Source organism: Saccoglossus kowalevskii, chromosome 15, assembly GCF_978046115.1.
Source record: "Saccoglossus kowalevskii chromosome 15, keSacKowa6.1, whole genome shotgun sequence".
NCBI classification, from domain to species: domain Eukaryota; kingdom Metazoa; phylum Hemichordata; class Enteropneusta; family Harrimaniidae; genus Saccoglossus; species Saccoglossus kowalevskii.
The window spans coordinates 34,312,425-34,338,570 of record NC_140655.1 but is presented as its reverse complement, the minus strand read 5'-3'; the positions used below and the strand labels follow the sequence as shown (position 1 = coordinate 34,338,570).

Sequence of the window (26,146 nt, the reverse complement as noted above, 5' to 3'; positions counted from 1 at the left end):
GTCTACCGAATGTCCTTAAAAGATGTAAATATCTTACAAAAACATTGGTGCCTTATTTGTTTAATAATTATTTTAAGGGACATAATTTCCAGCTTTATTCAAAGTAATTCAGATATTTTAGTATAAAAACAAATGCCTCATCGCAAAAAAAAAAAAGTGCTGCATTTAGATGTGAATAGATTCATAAAACATGCAAGATAACAGAAAATCTTAGCTGGCTTTTGTCCAATTTTTTTGTACAGGTGTCTGTCAAAAATTAATGATTCACTGAGACAAATATGAACTGCCTCATTGTGTGGCTACTGTATTATATGAAAAGTAAAAAAAAAAAACACCCTTTATGAATAGCTGTCATGTTGCAAGCTCTGCTTGGTATGCAAATCAACTTAAATAGTTACCGTAGTTGGTGTCCAGTAGAGGGAGAAGTCAACAGTACTGTTACCTCCTGAGAATCTACATCTTCAAACACTGCAATATTTGAAGTGCGTTTTTAAACCAGTATTATAAAAACTATATCATTCTGTTCTAATAGCTGAAACATATTCCTGTGAGTTTTCATTTGTCGAATGAACTGTTTGTCAAATACAGAATACATATATTTTAGAACAATTTTCTTTTTAAAATGTGGATGAAATGTTTTGATTTTTATGTATTTTTTATGTATTGTTTTTGATTTGATAACTTTGAACTAAACAGATTTTCTATCAGCTTCAGATCTTGATCAAAGTTTGGCACCCAGTTCATAAGAGTGCTTATATTGATTTTCTGACATCTTGTTTTCTGTAAAGAATTTATTGGTAGGTTTGCAAATGTGTATCAGACTGTGCAATCTCTCCATGAGTTGGTTTTAAAACCCAGTATGGGATTCTGAGATACATTACCAAAGATATTATTACAAGATAAATCATTTACTTCATTGAACACATACAACAATGCATATTTCCACTGAGATCAGTGACCTTTGATGTGTATCACCAGTGATCAGTCAAGTAGAAACAGTCAAAATATTTTATCAGATTTTCTCAATTTTTGCATGATATTTTCATACAGGACATCTGTTGTTCAAACTCAGGGAAGACTTTAAACTGATGAATAAGGTGACCAAGTTTGATAAAGTTTGGAATAGAATTAGTAAAGTTATTATGCACACAATAACAATTATTAACGATGACAACGACAACAATAACGACAGACAAAAATTTTCCCTTAATATACCTTTCCCTTCCATCTTTGATGGTACAGGCAAGGTAAAAATTGCCTTATAAAAACTTGAGAAACAAGAAGTAAAAAAAGTCTGGCTAAAATATAAATATGATCATGTCTAGGTGCTGTTTACATAAATTTATTAGGTAATTCAAAATTCAAAATATTTCAATATTTTAAACTTATTGCAAAAATTCCAGTTACAATCACATTCACAGTTTGTATTTATCTTTGAAATTTGTTGAAAATTCTGGTGGTATTAAAACTGAAATGCTGGGTTTCACTCACCTAATATTTAATTTACCAGTTTCTAGAATTAAGCGTATTAAAATCCCATTGACACAGCTTGTAAAATTCTGTTAATGCTCTTTATTATTTTCCATTCTGAGTATGTAAATCTGAAACAGGAATTCATTACACCTCCAGACTGATGTGTGCGTGACTCATTATGTAATAGTCCCAGCTTAATCAGTTTCATTCACAGCTGATGCAAACAGGTACGACTTTTTCTGCACTCAAAACACTAACCAAAAAAACCATTTAACTAAATAGGAAAGATATCGGAAATCATTGACAATTTTCACAAAAGCATATTTTTTGGTATTCAGAACTGCATGGTGTTTCAGTTCAATTCAAAGCTATAATTATGGGCAACAATTATACGTTGAAAAATATGTTCTAGCTACTGTATTTATTCTATTAGAAGCACATCCCAATAAAAACACATGTAAACCATGTTGCATGTATTGTTTGCTGATATGAATTATTTTGACCATCTGCAGGCCTTTGTCATTTAAGTAAATGCACATGCTACTTACTACTAATAGAGCAACTATGATATTTACATGATATTATCATAAATACACACAATTTGCTACCATATAGGTAATGTTGGCTAAGTGTTACATAGATTAAAAAAAATGCAGATCACTGAAACAGTAAAATCATTATATTTTGTACATGCCATCAACAACACAACACATACTTTTGAAAAGAAATGAAAGTAGAATTATTATACAATCATATAATCACTGTTAACACTCTTTTTGCTCTTCGCACCCTTCTCTATCAACCATTTGAAACAAATTTATTTTAAAATTAAATGTCTTTGTAAACTTTGGATAAAATGGACAATATTTATGGCTACATGTACATGTAGATCTTGATTGAAGTTGTTGAATTTATGGGTTTATTTTGTGAGAAGTGACAAACGTTTACATCTACATCTATGTTAAATCTGGTTACATCTAAGCTTATTTATTAAACAAAATTAATTTATTAACCAAAGTTTTATAAATAAATTATAAATTTATTAAACAAAACCTTGACTAATTATTGTCAAAAGCAAGATGAAACTTTTCATTGATTTTTCATGGTTATTCAGTAAATATGTTTAGCTTTGAAATCAATCAAGACCGTAATTCTCAGCATTTGAGCTTCCAACATGTTCAAATTTTGACATCTCTTTTAGTGAGAAATACTAGAAAATAAGCATATGATAATGTTGATTTGTGTGATAGTTATACTGAATCTAATCTAGTGATGTTCAGAGTTAATTTTTTGACTGATAACATCATTTCATCTGTCACATTACAGCAAGTCTCACAAGTATTAGGGCAGCAAGTTAGCTCACTAATTTGCTGACGTCTTTGGATTTGATTTAAGCAGATTTGACCAACAAAACAATTTGCATAGTCTCTGTATTATAATTTATTCAATGTTTCATTTCAATCAGCCCATTTTTCAATGAAGCATTCTTAAAGTCATGCAACAATAAGTGCTGTACAGTCTACACAGCTGATCGCTGACCATGTACATGTACCATATATAAAGACAAATTTGAAAATTTTATAATAATTGATGTAGCGTTTGCATTACATAATACAAATAAAATTGCCACCCCCCCCCCAAAGCACTTTACTGCAGACTACTATCATGATTGTCTGTAGGTCCAAGCTATTATTTCCATCGCAACAATTCAGTCTTTATTATTAAGATTATTATTACATCTTAATTATTATACATTTGATTGTTTAAGTAAATATATCTCAATTTGTTTTGATACGAATCGAATACATGTAAACTAACACTGACTAACACTGACTAACAGTCTGTTACTGAAACCACGGTTACTAGTAACCGTGCTGAAACCCAATGAGGGTCATTTCACCAATGTCCATAAGTTATTGCAATTAATCCTGTAAAGTTGACAAATCACTATTAAATAAACGAAATGCCTTGGATAATAATTGTTATGTTAACGTACGATAAAATACGTCAATAGAACCATAGTCACGAAGTGTACTGTATGGCTTCTAGAATCGGGAAAGAGGTCTCTGTTTTTTTATCTTTGGTCCATGGTCTGGAAGTGACTCAGCAAAAATCCCCCAGTTAAAAAAATAAACTCGGTTCACAATAAACAGTAATGATAGAGATGTTTAAACAGGTTGGCGTGATATAAACATAAGTACCTACCTTATATGTTGGCCAGATTTCAATGACAAATAAACAGCGAGGAATATGCAATGAAAAGTGACATGCCACAACATAAAGACCCTCTAACTAAGTGTATAATAATGGACTGCCTAAATACATTTTTCTCACAATATTATTTCAAAATTATGTAATCCACGATTTATTGACTGTATATATTAGATTGATATTTTCATAACAAATCATTATATAGCGGCTAAGTGGCAGAAGACAAATAACACATTTCGAGTATATTCATTTCAAAAAACTTACGTGGACCGATCTTCCTGGTGTTTGTTTGTTCGTTGTTTATTCGACCTCACGTGTGATAATCAGAGTTACGCTATTTGGTGTTTTGTGTGATTGTTGCAATTTAAAAAGTGTCCTGGTCAGGTCGGTAATGGAATTATCAATCTCTCTAGCTCAACATTCATTATAATATGTCATTACCATTCATGATAATATTTAATTTTCTACACTTTCATCAATAACAATTTCATCGCTCTTAAGGTAGAAGCCTACTCATAAATTTAAAAACCCAGAATTTATTCATTTTGCAATAAATTGTACTCCAAGGCAATATAAGGATATTGACCTAAAAAAAAGTTGGGGGTCACCAGCCTTTTTTTCGAGAAATTGATGGTTGTAATTTAGTGGAAAGTCGCCATTTTGACACTATTATAACACTTTTACCATAGGTTCCTATGGTAGATATATTATGCAATATCTCAAAATCTAGCCTGGTGACATAGGCTGAAAAAATTATATATTGTTAATGATGGAGTACTTTTTGTTGTTCTGAATTATTTAAAAAATCTGGGTTTTAAAAAGTGTAAAAAAATGCAATTTTTCTTTAACATTGTGTTCTATGGAATTGTTCTAAAAATTGCAATTTTCAAGAAATATTAGGACACGTTTCTCAAAAAGCATAACTATAACACACAAAATAATGCTATTTCACTGTAACATTAGACATTAGTTTCATGATTGTACATAATAAACTAATGAACATTGTCATGCGATTTATGACCAATTTTGTCAAAAATTATGACTAGGCTTCTACCTTAAAGCATCCACCATTTGGATCTGAGGGGGGTGTAATATTGAATGAAGAGTATCGGGTATTTTCCCCCATTTTAATATATTATGTAATATAATATTTATGAAAATTTAAATCCAACTATATAGGAATTTCAGTTTCCTAATAGGCACTTAAAATGTAATAATTAATAATGACAAAAAACATGAAATGGATCTGAGGTGTACATATACAAACAAGCCGATAGGCTGGTTGGCGATCCGCTCCGCTCAAAAACAAGCAACATGTTTTTGGTTGTTTCCATAGTGTGACATAAACATGAAGCTAACGTCGGTTTATAACTAAATGGACTCGTATACGAAGTTTGCAAAAAACATTCAGTCTTTAGAAGTCACTTAGTTTATTACTAGGACGTATTCTTCTGATACATAATTTATTATTTCCATTCGTTTTGCGATAGTATTTTCTAGATTGCAGGCAGCATTTACAGTTCATTCAAAGTTCAAAGTTGTGTTGGGATTACGTTGATACAGTGTAACAATGTCAGTGCCGGAGATCTCCTACCAGTGCGCAACATAACCAAAATAAAAAGCATGGTCATTTGAACACTGCTATTACAAAACCACAGTCAGCTGGCATCAGTGTCACTGGGTGTATATGATACTATCATTGATCATTGATAGAGGGAAGTTGTGCAACCAAATTTGCCGAGTTCGCAGTTTTTCGCCAATAAAAAAATAACTGAGGCAAAAACCCGCTGTTAATTTTTCACCCCCTCCGGAATGTTCTACTTTCGCAGGCTAATCGCAGGTTTTTCGAATAACGTCGAAAAAACACAATAATTAGTAGAAACGTTCCTGTTTTGGGCGGTTTATTGATAGAGAATTATGTCTTTATTACAAAAATGCTGAAAAACCGTGAGTTTTTGCCTTAGTTATTTTTTTATTGGCGAAAAACTGCAAACTCGGCAAATTTGGTTGCACAACTTCCCTTTATCATATACACCCAGCGAGATCGATGCCAGCTGACTGTGTACAAAACACAGGTAATACATTTGGGGCGAAAGTATTCAAAAATCAGTTTTTGGATGTTGCAATGGCAGTGGTGGGCCAGGATTTTTTTCCAATTAGTGACGGCATGACCTACCTGTGAAGTATTAACAAAACCAGCCGAGCCGAAAAAATCACAGAGGAGTCAAAAGCCGTTGCTGGTGAAAAGTTACCCCAACTTTTGGGTCAAATTTCTCGATAATGAAAAAAGATAACAAAAATTCAAATAGAACGAGCTATGTCTGAAGTGTTTTATCCCACGGGAAATCATGCACACAGACACACACACACACACAAAACGACAAAAGTGATTATAAGGGCAATCCTAGCGGAGCGGATCGCCAACACATTTGTTATCGTCATGATTACAACTTCAGTTCATTTAACCAGACATGTTGAAACTCTCACTTTATTTTTTATTTATTTATTGGAAAGAGTTCCTTAAAGTGAGGGAGTTGTCACCTGTGCATGCGTCAGATGGTCATAGCGTGTCATTGTTTAAAAACAAGCGTCTACCCATGAGCCTTTGCGTTTTTAGCATGTGTTGTAATCGTCGCTTGGGACTCAATTCCCACGCGTGTGCAGGTGACAACCCTCTCGCTTTAAGGCCTGTCATACCAACCCACCTAACCCTAACACTCCAGCACCCACACCAACCCCAATGTAATTCAATAACCCCCCCCCCCAATAATCATAACTGACCAAAAAGGGGGTATATATAATTGAAATGGAGGAGGGGTACTGGAGGCGCAAGGTTAGGATTAGAGTTATGAGCAAGGGGTCCTAGGAAACTCTTACCATTTTGTTCTCCTTTTTGTTAAAATTATTTCTTTATTACTTTTGTGTTGATCGTTACATTATAATAAAAAATACTATTGTAGAGATCTATTATAGTTATATTTTTTGTTGTCAAATAGATGCCTTCCCAATAAATGATGCTGAAATCAGCTCCAGAATTGTTTGTGCTTTGTATCATGGTCTTCTAAACACATGCTTTCTAGGAATTTGAAGAATGTAATCTCTTCACAGCGTATTAAAGCTTTGTACTTGTTTGATGCTTTGATGACGAGATACAAACAATACAACCTGTATATAAGCTTTATTATTGCAGTATTGACACTAGTCAACGTGATACTTTTAAACTTAAACTGATTTATAATACTAAAACATACATAATAGAATTTAAAAACTACAGAGTTATGATTTGTATTGTTTTGGAGAGCTGAATTTTATGTTTATAAATTTATAAGATAATGTCAGGTAAATAGTTCATGAACTAGTGAATGAAGCTGAACCCAAATCCAGAGCCAAGTTAAGAATTATCACCATGGAAAGTGGGATAGAATAAAAGTATTATCATCTACATATTTAGTAAGACACTGTTACCTGGAGTTACCAGTTATTGTTTGATATTCTTATAGGTCCTGCCTCTTACTCTACATGATCAGCTGATTGGTAACCATAGTAATAATGTTGTTAACTATTCTTACTGTAATGTGTACTGCTGTTATTGGTTCATTGTTCATATGGTTGGTTTTCATCAGGTGAGTGACCTTATGCCATGTAAAACCTGTGTTCATGGTTTGAGTCAAAGTTCAGTTTCTTAAAGAAATGACAATGATGTTGATTTGGCTTATAGCAAATCAGTTGTTTATATTAAATTACTTGCCATATTTCTACATCAGATGTACACCTCTAATAGCGTGTGTAAAGTTTGACTTGATTTGTTTACCACTTAATGATGTACCCAATGTTGCTTCTGCAGACATCCAAGTCATGTCAAAGTAAACTGTTGGTTCTGTAATGAAGACACCATTGTGCCTTATGGAAATAAAAACTGCTGGGACTGTCCACACTGTGAACAATACAATGGTTTTAATGAGGTAAGATTGCAATCCCTGGAATTAATCTAAATTTTTGAAAATTAAAATTATTAACAATTATTTTTACATGAAAGTATAATGCATTACTATGGCAAAGCAGGACCTTACTGACCTTTAATTTATGAACTTTGACCTCTTTCAGGATGGGGACTACAATAAACCAATACCAGCACAGCATCTTGAAGAACTTAACCATAGTATTCTTATAGAATCTCAACAGCAAAATTCATCAATTAATCATGACAGTACTACAAATTTGTTATGTCAGCAGTGTAATAGGAATCAGTTATTGAAAGTGAGACAACTAGCAGTATTTGTACCTCGAAACGAGGTATGTTTTTGACTCCCATGTGCGAAGCACAAAATGGGAGTCTTTGCAGTTAGTGTGTCTGTGTGTGTGTATGTGTGTATGTGTGTCGGACTGTTCCACTGCTATCTCAAGAACTATACATCGGTTTTTGATGAAACTTGGTGCATAGATGCTCTGGGCCAATGCGCAGATTTTATTAGGTTTTGGTAAAAATCCATGCTCGTTAATTACCTAATTTGCATGATAATTAGCTAATTTTTAGCTGTTCTATGACTGTTCCACTGATATCTAAAGAACCACTCATTGGATTTTGATGAAACTTGGTACATAGATGCTCTGAACATATGCGCAGATTTGATTAGTTTTTGGTAAAAATCTGTGCATATTAATTACCTAATTTGCATGATAATTAGCTGATTTTTAGCTGTTCCATGATTGTTCCACTGATATCTAAACAACCACTCATTGGATTTTGATGAAACTTGGTACATAGATGCTCTGAACATATGCACAGATTTGATTAGTTTTTGGTAAAAATCCGTGCATACTAATTATCTAATTTGCATGTTAATTAGCTGATTTTTAGCTGTTCCATGATTGTTCCATTGATATCTAAACAACCACTCATTGGATTTTGATGAAACTTGGTACATAGATGCTCTGAACATATGCGCAGATTTGATTAGTTTTTGGTAAAAATCTGTACATATTAATTACCTAATTTGCATGATAATTAGCTGATTTTTAGCTGTTCCATGATTGTTCCACTGATATCTAAACAACCACTCATTGGATTTTGATGAAACTTTGTACATACATGCTCTGAACTAATCCTAGGTTTTGATTAGTTTTTGGTAATAATCCGTGGATACTAATTACCTAATTTGCATAATGATTAGTCAATTTTCGGTTTTTCCACTGATATCTCAAGTACTAATTATCACATTTCAATGAAACTTGGTACATAGATGTCATATGACACTGCACAGACCTGATAGTTTTTATGGTAATATCAGTTCATATTAATTACCTAATTTGCATAATTAATTAATTTTCAGCATTTGATATAAGTACTAATCATCGCATTTCAATGAAACTTGGTACATAGATGTCATATGACACTGCACAGACCTGATAGTTTTTATGGTAATATCAGTTCATATTAATTACATAATTTGCATAATTAATTAATTTTCAGCATTTGATATAAGTACTGATCATGACATTTCAATGAAACTTGGTACATAGATGTCATATGACACTGCACAGACCTGATAGTTTTTATGGTAATATCAGTACATATTAATTACCTAATTTGCATAATTAATTAATTTTCAGCATTTGATATAAGTAGTTAGCATTACATTTCAAAGAAACTTGGTGCTTACATACTCAAGGACTATGCAGAGATTGATTGTTTTCGATAAATATTTGTGCATATTAATCACCTAATTTGCATAATTAGTTAATTTTCAGCTTTTCCACGGGTATCTCAAGTACTAATCATCGCATTTCAATGAAACTTGGTACATAGATCCTTTAGGACTATGCAGAGACCTGATTAGTTTTAGGGTAAATAATTGTGCATATTAATTACCTAATTTGCATAATTATTTTTCAGCTTTTCTACTGATATCTAAAGTACTAATCACATTTCAATGAATCTAGAATTATGCAGACCCAATTAGTTTCCGGTAAATATTTGTGCATATTAATCACCTAATTTGCATAATTAACCAACTTTCACACTGATATCTCAGGTACTATACATCACATATCAATGAATGTACATGGATGCTGTAGGACAATAGACAGACCTGAATAATTGTGGGTTAAAATCTGTACATATTAATTACCTAATTTGCATAATTAACCAATTTTAAGCTTTCACACTGATATCTAAAGTACCGTAAAAACAAAATTTCGACCGGTTTTAAATAATTGGTGTTAGAAATGTGACGTGTTTTTAGAGTCAAAATTAAGGTGCATTTTCGGACGGTCGAATTTTTCAGAATAGAAATCAGCAAATGAAAAAATGGGGATGATAGACCATGTGCTTCATTAGTTTTTAAAAAATGCAATGTCCGTCAATTGACGTAAACTTCCCCATGTTTCACGGTAAAAGCAAAGGTCGTGGCCGAGTTGTAACTCAAAATCTAAACAAAGTCATCAATCGGTGAGTATTATGACAAGCAAAACAAAACATCAAGACGCGGAGAAGAGGTCAGCACAAAAGTAATAGGTCAAAAGACAAAGCTGTCTCGCACTACCTAGGAAAATTTGCGAATGTTCGAAGTACAGGTACCCATTGGATAAAAGATACATGGAAGTTTAGCAAACGATCTCCCCGACCCAGTGCAATGTATCCGGTTAGAATCAAAGCTCACGTGTCCCTTATTTGAGGGACCAGATTCTGCCGTAAATTCGCCCTTGGATTAAAAAATAAAATGGGATTTAAGAAAATAAAATGGGACTTTTAAGGTGTATTTTGGCGTCATTTTTCGGACATTTCAATCAATCCTGCCGGCTAAAATAGAGTCTAAGTTTTACCGTAGTCATTGACGTCTGTCTATTCAATAGTACACGTGTATGATTTTTATCGTGACTAGCGTGAGCGGGTAAGCTTCCTTTCGAGAATGAGCTGTTATCACTGTGAACAATGTTAAATTATTCTTCAGATGACCAGTTTATTTTTTAAAAACAACTAATTTTTTTATTTAAAAAAAATCATGCCGTTTTCGCATCAAAATCCAAGCCAAAATATCGTACTACAACATCTCTTCCGCATTGCGTTCAATAACATTAACATATTTAAATAAGCTATGGTAATTTGAACACGTTGGCATCATCCAGCTTTTTGATTGGTTAATTAGCGGTTTGACCTATTTGACCTAAGAGAACATGGCGGATATCCTACAGCATCAAACGTTTATACGAGACCGGAATCATTCGCTTACGATGAAACTAAGTTGACTTTTATTTGTATTTCATAACCATTCAACAAATTTATTTTGTTTACATTATTATAATCACTACTGAGTACGGTAATAATCAACAATTCAGAAACGCAGCATGCCGAGATTTTTGTGTTCGTTTTTATTTGAAACTTCGTTTATTTAGAATATATTTTCGTTACCAGTAAAATAAAAATCTCTCAGCAATCAGAAACCCGGATTCATGCCTTCAAGGAAGGTCCCGTTTGAACGCTCACATCGGTTTTTTTTTTTCGTTTGGGGGAAAACTAAAACTGGTCGCAATTGTCGAATAAGAATGAGTCGGCAATTTTTAGTGGAGTCGAAAATTTGGAGGTAAATAGAACACCGAAACCCGGCAAATAATTAGGTGAACGAATTTTTAGAGGGGTCGAAATTTTTGAGTTTTTACGGTACTAATTATTCCATTTCAATGAAACTTAGTACAAAGATGCTCTAGGACAATGTACAAACCTAATTAGTTTGGGGTAAAAATCTGTTCATATTAATTCCCTAATAAGCATAATAATTCATAATTTTTTGATTCTAATCACATTTCAATTAAACTTGGAGACATAGATTTTCTGTTACATTGCGCAGACCTCATTAGTTTTACACTCAAATCTGGTCATATTAATTTTCTGATTTGCATAATTAGTTTTCAGCTAAGTAATTTTGAATTATATTTAATGTGTCTCCAATACTCTCAGCACATGGGAGTTCTTTCTAAGCTTTCTTTGATTATTATTTCCTTGGTTTCTTAAAATGTACATGTCATCCCATACCCCTTTATCTATCCTATATGTCAGTCAGTAATCCATGATCTAGTCCGTCAGTAATCCATGATCTAGTCAATCAGTAATCCATGATCTAGTCAGTCAGTAATCCATGATCTAGTCAATCAGTAATCCATGATCTAGTCAGTCAGTAATCCATGATCTAGTCAGTGAGTAATCCATGATCTAGTCAGTCAGTAATCCATGATCTAGTCAGTCAGTAATCCATGATCTAGTCAGTCATGAATCCATGATCTAGTCAATCAGTAATCCATGATCTAGTCAATCAGTAATCCATGATCTAGTCAGTCAGTAATCCATGATCTAGTCCGTCAGTAATCCATGATCTAGTCCATCAGTAATCCATGATCTAATCAATCAGTAATCCATGATCTAGTCAGTCAGTAATCTATGATTTAGTCAGTCAGTAATCCATGATCTAGTCAGTCAGTAATCCATGATCTAGTCAGTCAGTAATCCATGATCTAGTCAGTCAGTAATCCATGATCTAGTCAGTCAGTAATCCATGATCTAGTCAATCAGTAATCCATGATCTAGTCAATCAGTAATCCATGATCTAGTCAGTCAGTAATCCATGATCTAGTCAGTCAGTAATCCATGATCTAGTCAGTCAGTAATCCATGATCTAGTTCGTCTGTAATCCGTGATCTAGTTAGTTAGTTAGTAATCCATGATCTAGACAGTTAGTTAGTAATCCATGATCTAGTCTGTCAGTAGTCCATAATCTAGTCAATCAGTAATCCATAATCTAGTCAATCAGTAATCCATGATCTAGTCGATCAGTAATCTATGATCTAGTCAGTCAGTAATCCATGATCTAGTCAATCAGTAATCCATGATCTAGTCAATCAGTAATCCATGATCTAGTCAGTTACTAATCTATGGTCTAGTCAGTCAGTAATCCATGATCTAGTCAGTCAGTAATCCATGATCTAGTCAGTCAGTAATCCATGATATAGTCAATCAGTAATCCATGATCTAGTCAATCAGTAATCCATGCTCTAGTCAGTTAGTAATCTATGGTCTAGTCAGTCAGTAATCCATGATCTAGTCAGTCAGTAATCCATGATCTAGTCCGTCAGTAATCCATGATCTAATCAATCAGTAATTCATGATCTAGTCAGTCAGTAATCTATGATTTAGTCAGTCAGTAATCCATGATCTAGTCAGTCAGTAATCCATGATCTAGTCAGTCAGTCAGTCAGTAATCCATGATCTAGTCAGTCAGTAATCCATGATCTAGTCAGTCAGTAATCCATGATCTAGTCAGTCAGTAATCCATGATCTAGTCCGTCAGTAATCCATGATCTAATCAATCAGTAATCCATGATCTAGTCAGTCAGTAATCTATGATTTAGTCAGTCAGTAATCCATGATCTAGTCAGTCAGTAATCCATGATCTAGTCAGTCAGTAATCCATGATCTAGTCAGTCAGTAATCCATGATCTAGTCAGTCAGTAATCCATGATCTAGTCAGTCAGTAATCCATGATCTAGTCAATCAGTAATCCATGATCTAGTCAGTCAGTAATCCATGATCTAGTCAGTCAGTAATCCATGATCTAGTTCATCTGTAATCCATGATCTAGTCAGTCAGTAATCCATGATCTAGTCAGTCAGTAATCCATAATCTAGTCAATCAGTAATCCATGATCTAGTCGATCAGTAATCCATGATCTATTCAATCAGTAATCTATGATCTAGTCAGTCAGTAATCCATGATCTAGTCAGTCAGTAATCCATGATCTAGTCAGTCAGTAATCCATAATCTAGTCAATCAGTAATCCATGATCTAGTCGATCAGTAATCCATGATCTATTCAATCAGTAATCTATGATCTAGTCAGTCAGTAATCCATGATCTAGTCAGTCAGTAATCCATGATCTAGTCAATCAGTAATCCATGATCTAGTCAATCAGTAATTCATGATCTAGTCAGTTAGTAATCTATGGTCTAGTCAATCAGTAATCCATGATCTAGTCAGTCAGTGACTCCTGACAGACAGACTGTTCTAAGATTTATACTGCTGTGTGAATAGAACTTGTCTGGTGTGAAGCGAATACGCCATCCACTGTACAATCACCCACCTCTCTAGTTTTCTGCAGACCATATAAATTATTCACTTATCACTTCTCAGGAAACATTTGATGAAGAAATAGAAGTGTACGAGCATCGCTTGGAGCAAGTTTACAAATTGTGTTTGCGATGTGAGACTGCTTTACGAAGAGAATTACGAACACAAAACAGAAATTTGAAATCTAAAATGTTGGGAAAGCGTTTGAAAGAATCAAGTTTAAAAAATGTTTCTATTGTGAGTATATATAGTTTTGTTTCAACTTTTCATTTTTTCATGACCGTCAAATATAATGGTCTCAAGACCCCATTAAAGCTTCAGGTATGATTCCAGAGTAAAACTTTATATTAGAAATAATATTACCAATTATTAAAAACTTTTAAGCACCATTATTGTTTCTGTCAAATTTAAAGTAATAAATTTAAAGTAAAATATTCGTCAGAATTTAGACTTTTGTCAGTTATTTAAGAAATTTATGTATGGAGGATGAAATGAACAGGAGCCGAAAATGTGAGCGCAAAAATAATGCTAAAAAAATATTATTTTTATCTTAATTTTTTTGATGCCCGCCGCATAACAAATCCAAGTTGCATTTTTGTGGGAGTATCATGATCATCAAAGTACCAAATCTAATGGGAAAAAAGAATTAATTTTATTTTTTTTCTGCCCTCCTCAAAAAAATTGCCTTATAAAAGAAACAAGGAATAAAAAAAAGTCTGGCCTTACATCCAACTTGTTCACTTGTGTGACAATATTCTGATTTCTGTTTATTTCATTTTATCCAAACTGTTAATATTGTTTGCAGTGGGTTTGAAAAAAATACAGAAATAATTAATATGCAAATTTTTAGAGTTAAGTAAATTGAATAACTTAACTTAGCCTGTACTTATGATCTGTCAAAATATAGAATGTTGAGGAATGTGGCAGTCGTCTCCGTAGTTATATTTGTAGCAGATTTTCTGTTCAATTTAAAGTTGATTTGTTTTGTGTTATATAGAGCATATACCATCCAGTATTATCTCTACCATGGAAAGTCAAGCTCGTGCGTGCTTGTACAGTTATTATTAGTTTATTGTGTTTCCTTGGTAACATGGGAAGTAACCATGGCAATGCTGATGGATCAACAAAATATGATGCAATAAAAGGTGAATAAATCATTTTCTTTACAAGAAGAAAAAAAAATAAAGGATTGTTGTTGATGGTCTTGATTTTTATTGTAATTTTCTTTTTTTGAGTCAATATCCAAATAAGAATACGTTTATGCAATAAAGATTATTATAATTATTATTACATTTCACTTAATGGTATATTTCAAAATTTAGCTCAGGATCCCAATTTTTTTGGGACTTCTCAAAATGTAAATTGTGGAGAGTAGCCTTTAAAATCCTCTATTAAAAATTTCTCAGTCATTGCTATACATGTATGATTGATATTCTATAATTAACAACATTATGGTATGTCAATACACCTTGTATATTTGACAAGTATATGGAATTACAGTTATACATGTATAGCTATTTTGTCAATAATGATATTTCTTGTCGTGTCATATGGCTTACAGTACATACATAGGATTCCATTAGTACATAACGTCAGTTTGTGTTGACTGGCGGCCATTTTGTTGTTTTTCACTCCCGTGTGCCAACGGGAGTCTTTGCGGTTAGCCTGTCTGTATGTGTTTGTGTTCGTCTGTTCCACTGATATTTCAAGAACCACACATTGGTTTTTGATGAAACTTGGTGCATATATGCTCTGGCATATGCGCAGATTTGATTAGGATTTGGTAAAAATCTATGCATATTAATTTCCTAATTTGCATGATAATTAGCTAATTTTTAGCTGTTCCATGACTGACCGCTGATATCTAAAGAACTACTCATTAGATTTTGATGAAACTTGGTACATAGTTGCTCTGAACTTATGTGCAGATTTGATTAGTTTTGGATAAAAATCTGTTAATATTAATTACCTGATTTTCATAATTAGTTTTCAGCTTTTCCATCAATATCTCAAGTAATTTTGAATTAATTTTGAATGTGTCTCCAATACTCTCAGCACACAGGAGTTCTTTCTAAGTTTTCTTGTATTGACTTCCCTCTGTGTTGTATGTATGTCTGTTCTACGGGTATCGCAAGAACCACTAATCAGATTTCATCAATTTGCATATTAATTACTGTGAAATACTTTATTTTCGCTGGAATTTTCGCTGAAAAAGCTTTTTGGGCGTTTTGTATGGACTTTATTTTCACTGATTTTTGATGAGTTTAATGTGAAATATAGGAAAAAAAGTATATTCGCTGGATTTTATTTTCGCGGAATCATCCTTTCAGTGAAAATAAATTCCAAGCAAAAATAAAGTATTCTACAGTTGTCAGTTTTTTTCCACTGATATCATCACATTTCAATGAAAATTGTTACATAGATTCTCTAGAACAATGCACAGATCTAATCAGTTTTAGGTAAAAATCTGTGCATATAAATTTCCTAATTTGCATAATAATTAGTCACTATTTGACTTTTCTGCTGATATCTCAAGTGTTAAACATCTTATTCTAATGAATCTTAGTAAATAAATGCTCAATCTCTAATGTGATGACCCAATTAGTTTTAGGTTTAAATACGTCTATAATAGTTTTATGTTGAAATCTAAACTAAATCATGAATATTAGTTATCTAATTTTTATAAGCCAATTTCCAATAGTTCGCTAAATTGAACTTGTGGTACAGGTGCACTGAAATAAATCAGACTACAAATCACAGAATTTTCTGTGAGTGATTATAAATACTGTAGAATACATTGTTTTCATTTTGTGTTTTCATTTTGTGAATCAGACCAATATTAATCGTCAAGCTTCTTATTTGAACGGCTAATCTTAAATTTTGAATATATTTAAAAGTACATAGGAGATCTTTCTGAGTTTGTTTTTTTCAACTCCACTGTTATTGTAGATGACAGGGCGGAGCTGTTCGTATAGGTCATATAGTTGTCCATCATCCGTCAAAAATTGCATTTTTGACTTCTTGAAAACTACCAGCTCAGTTTTTTATTTCTTGGAAACTATTTTGTGACAATATCTTCAATTTCCTGTTTTGGGTGAATATTTGTCATTTTTGGTAAAAAAAGCTATTTTCAACTACTTGAAAACTACCAGCTCAATTGCTTTGATACTTGGTATGGTAGACCTCTGTCAGATTTGTTCTTCTCAACAGTCAAGATGTGTGTTGCTCAACTTGGTTACCACAATGTTTTTGTAGAACAGCTAAGCTACTTCAGCTGTCAGGTTGCTTGTTTATTTTACAAATCTCATTTCTCAGATAAACATTCACAGATTTTGGTCAAAAGACATGACAAGGCATAATAAAATGCATGATTCTCTCAGCTACTTTTGAATTCTAATAAAATTTAACCCACTGGCAGCTATTCCTGTCAAAAAAATAAATTCACAAAATTTGAACTTGTCATCAACAGTGATGTGTTACTGATGTGCTTCAGTTTGTTTAGTAATTTGATACAAAATGGCCGACTGGTGGCCATGTTTATCATTTTCATGGGTCCATTTCCATGGCATGTTTTGACTTTTTTTGTTCAAAGCCAAGTACAAAGACATGGTGTTCATTTGCATATTTGTTTCAACATGTCATCAACCATTTTACCTAGTGTAGCAATTACAGTGTCTGTGTAAATAATATTAAAATGGACATCATATGGACTGAACAATCCTAGAGATACATTGTACATGCAATAAAACATACTCACTTTATTTAGTTATTCATAATAATAGTAATGATATCTTAGACTATGTATTCCTTTTTTCAAAAACTGGGACTATGACATTTAAGTTTTATTATTCCAAAACTAATATGGGCACCCCAAAATTTGTCTTAAGACTTTGAAATAGCCATTCATAGGGAATCACTTTTAGGAAGTTTATGCATGTTAGTCTCATTCATTCTGAAAGCATTTTTTTTTTTTCAGATGTTTGTTTTCCTTCAAAAGATATTTTATATGTATATATTAATATGGGACTTTTCACGTCTGTTATAAGCAGTTTTATTGCTGGCAAAGACAGGTATGTTTATTGAATATAATACGACAACTCTAGAAGAGCAGACAGTTGATGAAATTGCCATGACAACAGTGCCCTAGACTGTGCCAGGACCTTTAGAGCTTGCAGTCTTGCAACTCTTATGATAGGATTTGTTAACCAATCACTGAGTACTTATTTTGCAATGTAGGATGTAACATGGATTCTGATTGGTTAATTGTTGTCAGACAACTATACTGATGTCTAAATAAAGAAACTTCTATTTTGATTCTTCTAGAATAAGTGGTGCTGATGCAGGTCTACCGTTTCTATGGTTACTGTTGCTATGTATGCATTCTGGAGCTAATGAGTGGTTTCCGTCTTTACTTATTCTTGTGTTAGAGAAGGTTTTGATGCCTTTACTGTGTTTGTTTGTTTCACTACTTTGCCTGTTGCAGAACAGAACGATTCAACCTCCTCGGTCTATGAAAAAAAGGTATTTGTATAATTATCTGTCTTCTTGAAAACTATTTCCACTTAGGCAATCTGAATTTTTTATATAATTAATTATTCACTGGGTTTTAATTTCACTATTTTTGCTGACAGTAAAATTCACAGAATTAAATTCACATGGACATGTAAAATAACAATAGAATTTGTTGCAAATTTGTTCACATTATCAAAATAGTGAAAATAAATGGTTTTACAATAAATTTATACATGACAATTTCCCATTCGCAATGTATACTTGACAGATTGCACACTTAGTTCATTGTGGGAGTCCCATGGCTAGTTTTCCCTTGTATCTCAGTTCCATTGAATGTGTCATCATCTCCATAAAAAAATCTTCCAATAATAACATGTCATCAATTGTTTCTTAGGCATACCAAACACCATACTGAAGGATCACTACCAACTGCCAACAGGGATTGTTTCATTGTTTGTAATCATTTTTTTTTTTTTGAATTTTACAGGAAAAGTTTCGACTCATTCTCCAATATGTCTTCCCTGTCATGTGATAGCAGTCTCTGTAGCTCATTGGCTGATGATTGTGAAGCCTCAGTGAGGAATGATGACATATATGCACCTTCATCCAATCACGAAAATAGTGGGTATCTAGAAACTGCTTCATTGAAATCATTTGTGTCTACCAATCCAAACAAACCATGTTATGGGTATGCAGAAACAGGATCATTAAACTCACTTGCATCAGCCAATCAAAAGACACAGAACTATGAACACCTAGAAACAGCATCCACAAAATCCTTTGCAGCAACCAATCACAGGGGATTGAACAGTAGTTTTTTGGAAACAGTACCAACAACTCCTAAAAAGGGCTTATTTGATGAGCCATTAGACGCATTGTCACTGGGGCCTCCTTCAAATACTAAGAGAAGAGACTTGGGTAAGTTCCATTTCTACTAGTTGTAATGTTCAATCAATGTTCTGTGGTTCACAGTAATCAGATAAATCGATTCCTATTAAGGATTCAAAATATTACACAAGCTCTCCTTTCCTGCTTGACATCCAGCTGTACAAATTTGATGGGTGCTAGCTTTCAATGTGTCAATGATGTCTTTGTCTTTTACAAAATATTATAAACTTTCTCTTTAATTTGTGCACGTTTCTATGGTAACAGCATCATAATCTGTTTTCATGCTTTACAGGAATGTGGTCATCCCATGCTGTGAAATGTGGAGAAATTACAACTAGACCTGTTACCATGGCAATGGCATCTTCATCAATGTGTAAACGCACATCTATTCTTTGTCCCTCAAGGTTCAACTTCTCCTCTCCAGCGCAAGACTCTAAAATAACTACATCAAAAGAATTGTTTTCATCACAGGAGACTACAGGTAAGAATCAACACAATCTATCATGTCTAACAAGTTAAAGATGTACATAGAGCTTCTGAATTCCATCACAATGACAGACTGGTCTGACAAATGTTCTCTCAATCTTAACTTATTTGGTATTACTTTGATTTCAGAGCAACCCAACTCTGATTCATCTTCATCTTCATCATCCATTGGTAGTCATAGTAACCAGATGACTAATTCTGAAAATGCTGTCAACTGTATAAAGCAAGGTGAGTCATCCTGGATCAGTTTGTGGGAGAGATTTAAATTTCTTTGAATGGGAAATATTCATGGTCATCAACTATGTTAGATTTATTTTATTTTTAACACCATGGAATTTGTATAAATCATAAGTCTGTCATCTTCACATTTCAACTCTGAATTTTTTTGGCTGGGCTGTTTTCATTTAAACTTGGTCACATCTTTATTCTTGGTAGGTGATAAAATCTGAAAAAATTCCTACCCCACCATTCCCTTTCAATTCCATGGCAACAGCCAAAACACTGAAAAAGCGCCAAATGTATCTCCTCCTTTGTCTTGGAGTGAAAACTTATCTCAGCTTGAGTGTGGACCCAAAGTTACTATTACATTTTTTTTTGATAATTTCTTCTGTGATTTTTTTGGGGGCCTGGGCCAATATTGGTCAAACTTGACAGGCCCGTAACACCTGCACACTAACTAGAAAGGTAGACAAATTTAAAAAAATAGTTCCACTGTTGCCATGACAATGATGGTCGTAGCTTTGCGCTAAATGTATCCTCATACAAATCTTTGAGTTAAAATTTCGGATATACCTTCTAATTTGCTTGAGTGTGTGCCTAAAGTTACTATCTTGTTTTTGAGTTGCCGCCAGTGATTTTACTGACTGCACACAAACAAGATGTGCATTCAGTGCTAGCCTGAGTCGCTATTTACACTCAACTTCATTGGTTAAAACTGTTGTTAATAAACCTCTATAGAAGTCTCTTGTCTGTATTGATAAGCTGGTCACACCTGGACTCTAGTTCTGTCCTACCATTACCATTGACATCACATGTAAAAATGATCAACCTTCCAACTTGTCCAATTATTTGTTTATTATTATAATCTGATCATATCCATTTGCCTGTCCAAAATAAGTAACCTGATTTTATGTGTGTTTTTTTCCCTTTCAGGTGTTTTCAGTCGGTCATACATCTGGCAGTCTTTGCTGGCATTGAGTGCTAGTGTTAATCTGGTAGTTCTTAGCTATGTTGCCATCAATTATACATCCATCTTAGGACAATGATATACATGTATAGAAATATTTAAATATATATATCTATGGTCTTTGGTGGGAATGTTTATTTTTTGAATTAAGAAACATCACCTGTGTCCTCTAATATTTGTCATGTATTTTTCTCCATCATCTTTTTCATCCTATTTATGTTTTGTAAATAAAAAAATGTTTAATATGTACAACTGAAATTGTTGTCAGTTTGTGCCTCAGAAGTGACCTTTGTTGACTCGTCTCCTGATGTCATGGTTACACCATTCAGTAATTTATTTAATCAAAAATATAAGCTTCTGAGTATTAAATAATTTGTTGAACCTACATATGGGTAATCATGATGTAACCATAACGATACATGACTGGCCAGTATGCTTTAGATGTATATTGAATTCCACATCTCCTATCACGCAAACGTTTGCATAGTGTAAAACATAAACAACAGAGAGCAGTATACAGGCAGAATTTTCAGATGGGACTTAGGGTAGGTTGGTTGGAGTTTGGAAAATACATGTATGAACTACAGAGGGCAGTATACAGGCAGCATTATAGGGAGAGACATGGAAATGGCAGGTTGGTTTAATCATAGTCCCTCTATCCCCGGTCTGGAAACGGTCATTGTATTAGGTGTGAATTGCCTCCTTCCCTGGCAAAGGCGCATTGCGGGGTTGGGCAAAGCATTGTCACGTGATCAGTACATGATTTGACATCGTCAGTGTTGTGTATTTTTTTACAACTTAGTTGTTTATTCCAGAATTCGTGCTTTTTCACATAATTTTTTAATCAGGATATCTTTATAAGGTCATATTTTAGCCGGTGAGTAGTTCTTTAATTCATCTATTTCACCAGCAGCGACACATTTTCGCAACAATTTTACAAACCTTTACCCAGATATTTGTCGTTTTTTGATTTTGGGGTGATTGAAATAATCTCTATTTTATTTACCATACTCCTCGGCGCGAAACCCATATTTGTCTTCGATTTTGACATTTTATGATCGAAATATATCATCAAAAATTGGTGGGTTAGTTTGTTATTTGTCACACCGCATTTTATTAATGTTGAATTGAGCGACTTTTATGGATGCCTTTTAGATCGTAAATGCAAATGGTGACGTTTTGAAATGACAATGTACTCGATTCTGTGCTAAAAAAAATCATTTATATACAACATTAAAGCATTGTTATATACTTTTGCATAGAATAAAGTTATTAGTTGTTGTATAGTTGACTTGAACTGTTACAAACCCCCCAAGAATCAGAAATATCACAGGTTTTTCGATCGACAACGTGAACGACGCCATTTTGACAAGATTTGTTTAGCGATGTCAGCATGTTGGCACGCCAAGTTTTTTCCCCATTAAAACGAAAATGATCATAATTCCCGATATTAATCTTTGCATTGCAGGAAGTGGATGTTTATGAGTTGGTAGGCTGGTTGTATCAGGGTTCTAAAAACCCAAATTTCATAGTGATAATTTTGTTTACATGTTTGTTTATGTTGTGGTTGCCCGAATTTGAAGGCAAAGTGAAGTCATACAATAAGGTATCGCTTTGCATGACGGTAAATTTTCCGATTTTAATGAATATTTTGACGATATTGTAATCTGTCTGACTTCCTGACTCCCTCGGCCCGAGTGTGAAGGTTTGTTTACCCGCACCGCGGCTCCAGACAAAAGAACGCCAGTCGTTTCCAGACCGGGGATAGAGGGACTGTGGTTTAATGCTCATTCTCGCGCATTCACCAACCTGCTGGTGTGAGAATGTCACTCCTGAAAATGTTTGTATACCGCCCTCTCTAGTTCATATAAATGTATTTCTCAAACTAACACCAATTAGGGATTGTTCAGTTACTTCGGCCTGGGGGGGGGGATCGGCAGATTCCATTTTGCCAGCTCTAAATCTCAGTCGACCCACCCCCTATCAAATAAAAAAAAGTGGGTGACCCCCCCCCCCCCCCCAACATTATATTATTATGTGCTTATGAAAACAAAGGAAACCTTGATTTTGCTTAAATTTGTGTTGGATTTTAGTATTTTACAGAGCAAACTATTTATTTTTTCATCATTTATTTTAATTTATATATCAGCATTTTCACAAATTTAACTTTTTTGATTTGCTGAACAAAAACTGTCACTGCTCTTTGTACTAATTGCTGTGTTGTCTTTCCGTCTCCTGTTATAATTGGATAAATCCAGTAAATATCTTATACAATGGTGACTTCAGACTTTAAATAAAATAATCTGATATCAGCAGCACATGGACTTGGGATGTGTTTAAAACTTAACTGTATAATTGGGGTTCTAGCCGCATTGCATAATCTGTTAGTTATTTGGCAACTTTAACCTCAAAATATTTAGCCTATAACATTTTTTGCATCAACAAATTTATAGGCAATATAGGTAATAGTTATTATTAAGAACACATTTGTACGATTAACTTTTTTTATCATTTGTTCTGAAATAAAATTTAAAAAAATATATGCATGAGTGCGTGTGTGAATTCTGGAAAACATGATATCAAAAACAAGGTGACCCCCCTATTCGCACAATCAAAAACGGGGTAATCCCCCCTACTGATCCACCGACACCCCCCCCCCCTAGGCCGAAGTAACTGACTAATCCCTTAGACTGTTGACAGTCCTCGGGGCTAATTTGTTAATATACTGATCAGCAAATGGAAAAGGCATTTGCAAGAAATGCTGGAGGCATTTCAGCGAAGGCCTGAGGACTGTTAACACTTGTAAATGCCCTCGCGCAACATTACATGGTTTTCCACCGGTACTGAACTGAGAAAGATTGACAGCTGAAGCAACCAGCCAATCACAGATTTGATTAAGTGATTGCGCAATTTATTCACTTCGGCCATGACTAGTAAAATATGCGATACTGCAGTGATAATAAATACACGTTGACGTTTATGAATGTTACAGGTCTCTGGTTTAAAACTCTGAAAATATCTGCTGATCACAAGCACGAAAGAACAACGAAAAAAACACATGGATCCATGATCTTTGTTGACTTCTAAACAGGAAGTTAACGGAGCCATACTCTGCCTATTATTATAACCCAGTGATGTCATTTCCTTGTATGCATAATTAATATCAAGGGAAACTATGCCTTCACTGAATTGTCTGCCACATTTCTTGCAAATGCCTTTGTCATTTTTTAAATTAATATACCAACAAATTAGGCCTGAGGACCTGATGCTGGTTTGAGAATGTCACTCTCCTGGAAATTCTGCCTTAATACTTCCCTCTGTAGTTCATATACATGTATTTCTTAAACTTTCACCAACCTACTGGTTTGAGAATGTCACTCTCCTGTACATGCCTGTATACTGCCCTCTGTAGTTCATTTACTGGCAAACTTTTAATTTTTATGGTGTTTGTGAAGACAAAATGTGTCGCTGAACCAAGAGAAATTTCACTGCTAAATAATTATTGATTTTCACTCGCACTGGGTTTTATCAAATCTACTTCGAATCTATTTTATCAAATATATAAAATGTTTTATCTCCATTAAAACAAGCTGAACTCTGAAATCCAAGTTACTTGGTAGATTCTCTTGCAGTTGTTGCATAAAATCTGGCGATTGATACCCAAATTTGCATATCCAAAGACACTTCATACTTTACCCATAATCCTTTGCTTGAGAATCAAGATGGCTGACTACATAATACTGATATAAAGTTGAATATCTAGAGAATGAAAAGTGATATAAAAAATTTGTAAATTGCATTCTTCTACATTTGTGGAGCTTTTCCTTTAGGGGTCATTATGTTGTTTATATTGATGTTTCCTTTAAGTTTTGTTACTCATCTTTGTAAATCATCTTTGTGTATTTCCATTTCTTTGCAGGCATCCACTAAAAAGTGTCAATTTATAAGTGTTTCGTGTCATAAAAAGTGTCAATTTATAAGTGTTTTGTGTCATTAAAAGTGTCAATTTATAAGTGTTTCGTGTCATAAAAAGTGTCAATTTATAAGTGTTTCGTGTCATAAAAAGTGTCAATTTATAAGTGCTTCGTGTCATAAAAAGTGTCAATTTATAAGTGTTTCGTGTCATAAAAAGTGTCAATTTATAAGTGTTTCGTGTCATAAAAAGTGTCAATTTATAAGTGTTTCGTGTCATAAAAAGTGTCAATTTATAAGTGTTTCGTGTCATAAAAAGTGTCAATTTATAAGTGCTTCGTGTCATAAAAAGTGTCAATTTATAAGTGTTTCGTGTCATAAAAAGTGTCAATTTATAAGTGCTTCGTGTCATAAAAAGTGTCAATTTATAAGTGTTTCGTGTCATAAAAAGTGTCAATTTATAAGTGCTTCGTGTCATAAAAAGTGTCAATTTATAAGTGTTTCGTGTCATAAAAAGTGTCAATTTATAAGTGTTTCGTGTCATAAACAGTGTCAATTTATAAGTGCTTCGTGTCATAAAAAGTGTCAATTTATAAGTGTTTCGTGTCATAAAAAGTGTCAATTTATAAGTGTTTCGTGTCATAAAAAGTGTCAATTTATAAGTGTTTCGTGTCATAAAAAGTGTCAATTTATAAGTGTTTCGTGTCATAAAAAGTGTCAATTTATAAGTGCTTCGTGTCATAAAAAGTGTCAATTTATAAGTGCTTCGTGTCATAAAAAGTGTCAATTTATAAGTGCTTCGTGTCATAAAAAGTGTCAATTTATAAGTGTTTCGTGTCATAAAAAGTGTCAATTTATAAGTGCTTCGTGTCATAAAAAGTGTCAATTTATAAGTGCTTCGTGTCATAAAAAGTGTCAATTTATAAGTGCTTCGTGTCATAAAAAGCAACTGTTGGGGGAAAAAATCGTCGAAGTGTACTGTGAGTTTTAAAAATATGATAAAACACATTTCTATGCACCGACCTTAAAATGTTCATATGTAACTAGAATAATCTATGGCGGGTTTCGACATTTTTTGCGGGTATATGACAGATTACGTCACAACGACTGAATGTTCATTTTTAATTCACGTGTAAACATGCATATAGTCTCGTCAAAGACTATCGCAGTTATGACGGTAGATCTTAACTCGCAAGCATCGTCAGACGTTTTACGCAGAGAAAGGAGTTTTGTGGGGGGAAAAGATGCAGAAACATAAGAGAAATCTCCACTTGCTTCAAAACAGAGTTTAGCAAAACCATATTTGAAAAGTAAGTTTTTAGCCCAATATCTATATCAGTCCCCCCATTTCGAAACACAACAAT

The 26,146-nt window shown here is 33.6% G+C and overlaps 2 protein-coding genes across 2 annotated transcripts in view; one reads left to right on the top strand and one right to left on the bottom strand.

The window, feature by feature from the left end:
- The window catches only part of LOC100372833 (solute carrier family 35 member E2A-like), a 40,174-nt gene extending 36,407 nt beyond the window's left edge, over window positions 1-3,767 (bottom strand). The window contains exon 1 of the mRNA XM_006820485.3: window positions 3,679-3,767. The gene's annotated coding sequence lies outside the window, so the exon portion shown is untranslated. The remainder of the gene's footprint in view (window positions 1-3,678) is intronic.
- A 202-nt stretch (window positions 3,768-3,969) lies between these two features.
- Window positions 3,970-21,122, top strand: LOC100372984 (uncharacterized). Its single transcript, XM_002738018.4, has 12 exons — window positions 3,970-4,068; window positions 7,185-7,307; window positions 7,529-7,646; window positions 7,789-7,977; window positions 13,862-14,035; window positions 14,796-14,943; window positions 17,775-17,868; window positions 18,122-18,319; window positions 18,798-19,228; window positions 19,491-19,679; window positions 19,814-19,912; window positions 20,837-21,122. The coding sequence occupies exons 2-12, from the start codon at window positions 7,234-7,236 to the stop codon at window positions 20,947-20,949; spliced, it is 1,827 nt and encodes a 608-aa protein (XP_002738064.2). The 5' UTR covers window positions 3,970-4,068; window positions 7,185-7,233; the 3' UTR covers window positions 20,950-21,122.
- Window positions 21,123-26,146: the final 5,024 nt, after the last annotated feature.

Coding starts and splice junctions, on each gene's coding strand:
- LOC100372984 (XM_002738018.4), top strand. CDS start 7,234: ATGTTGTTAACTATTCTTACTGTAATGTGTACTGCTGTTATTGGTTCA. Junction 7,647..7,788: donor AATACAATGGTTTTAATGAG/GTAAGATTGCAA, acceptor GACCTCTTTCAG/GATGGGGACTACAATAAACC. Junction 17,869..18,121: donor TTTATTGCTGGCAAAGACAG/GTATGTTTATTG, acceptor TGATTCTTCTAG/AATAAGTGGTGCTGATGCAG.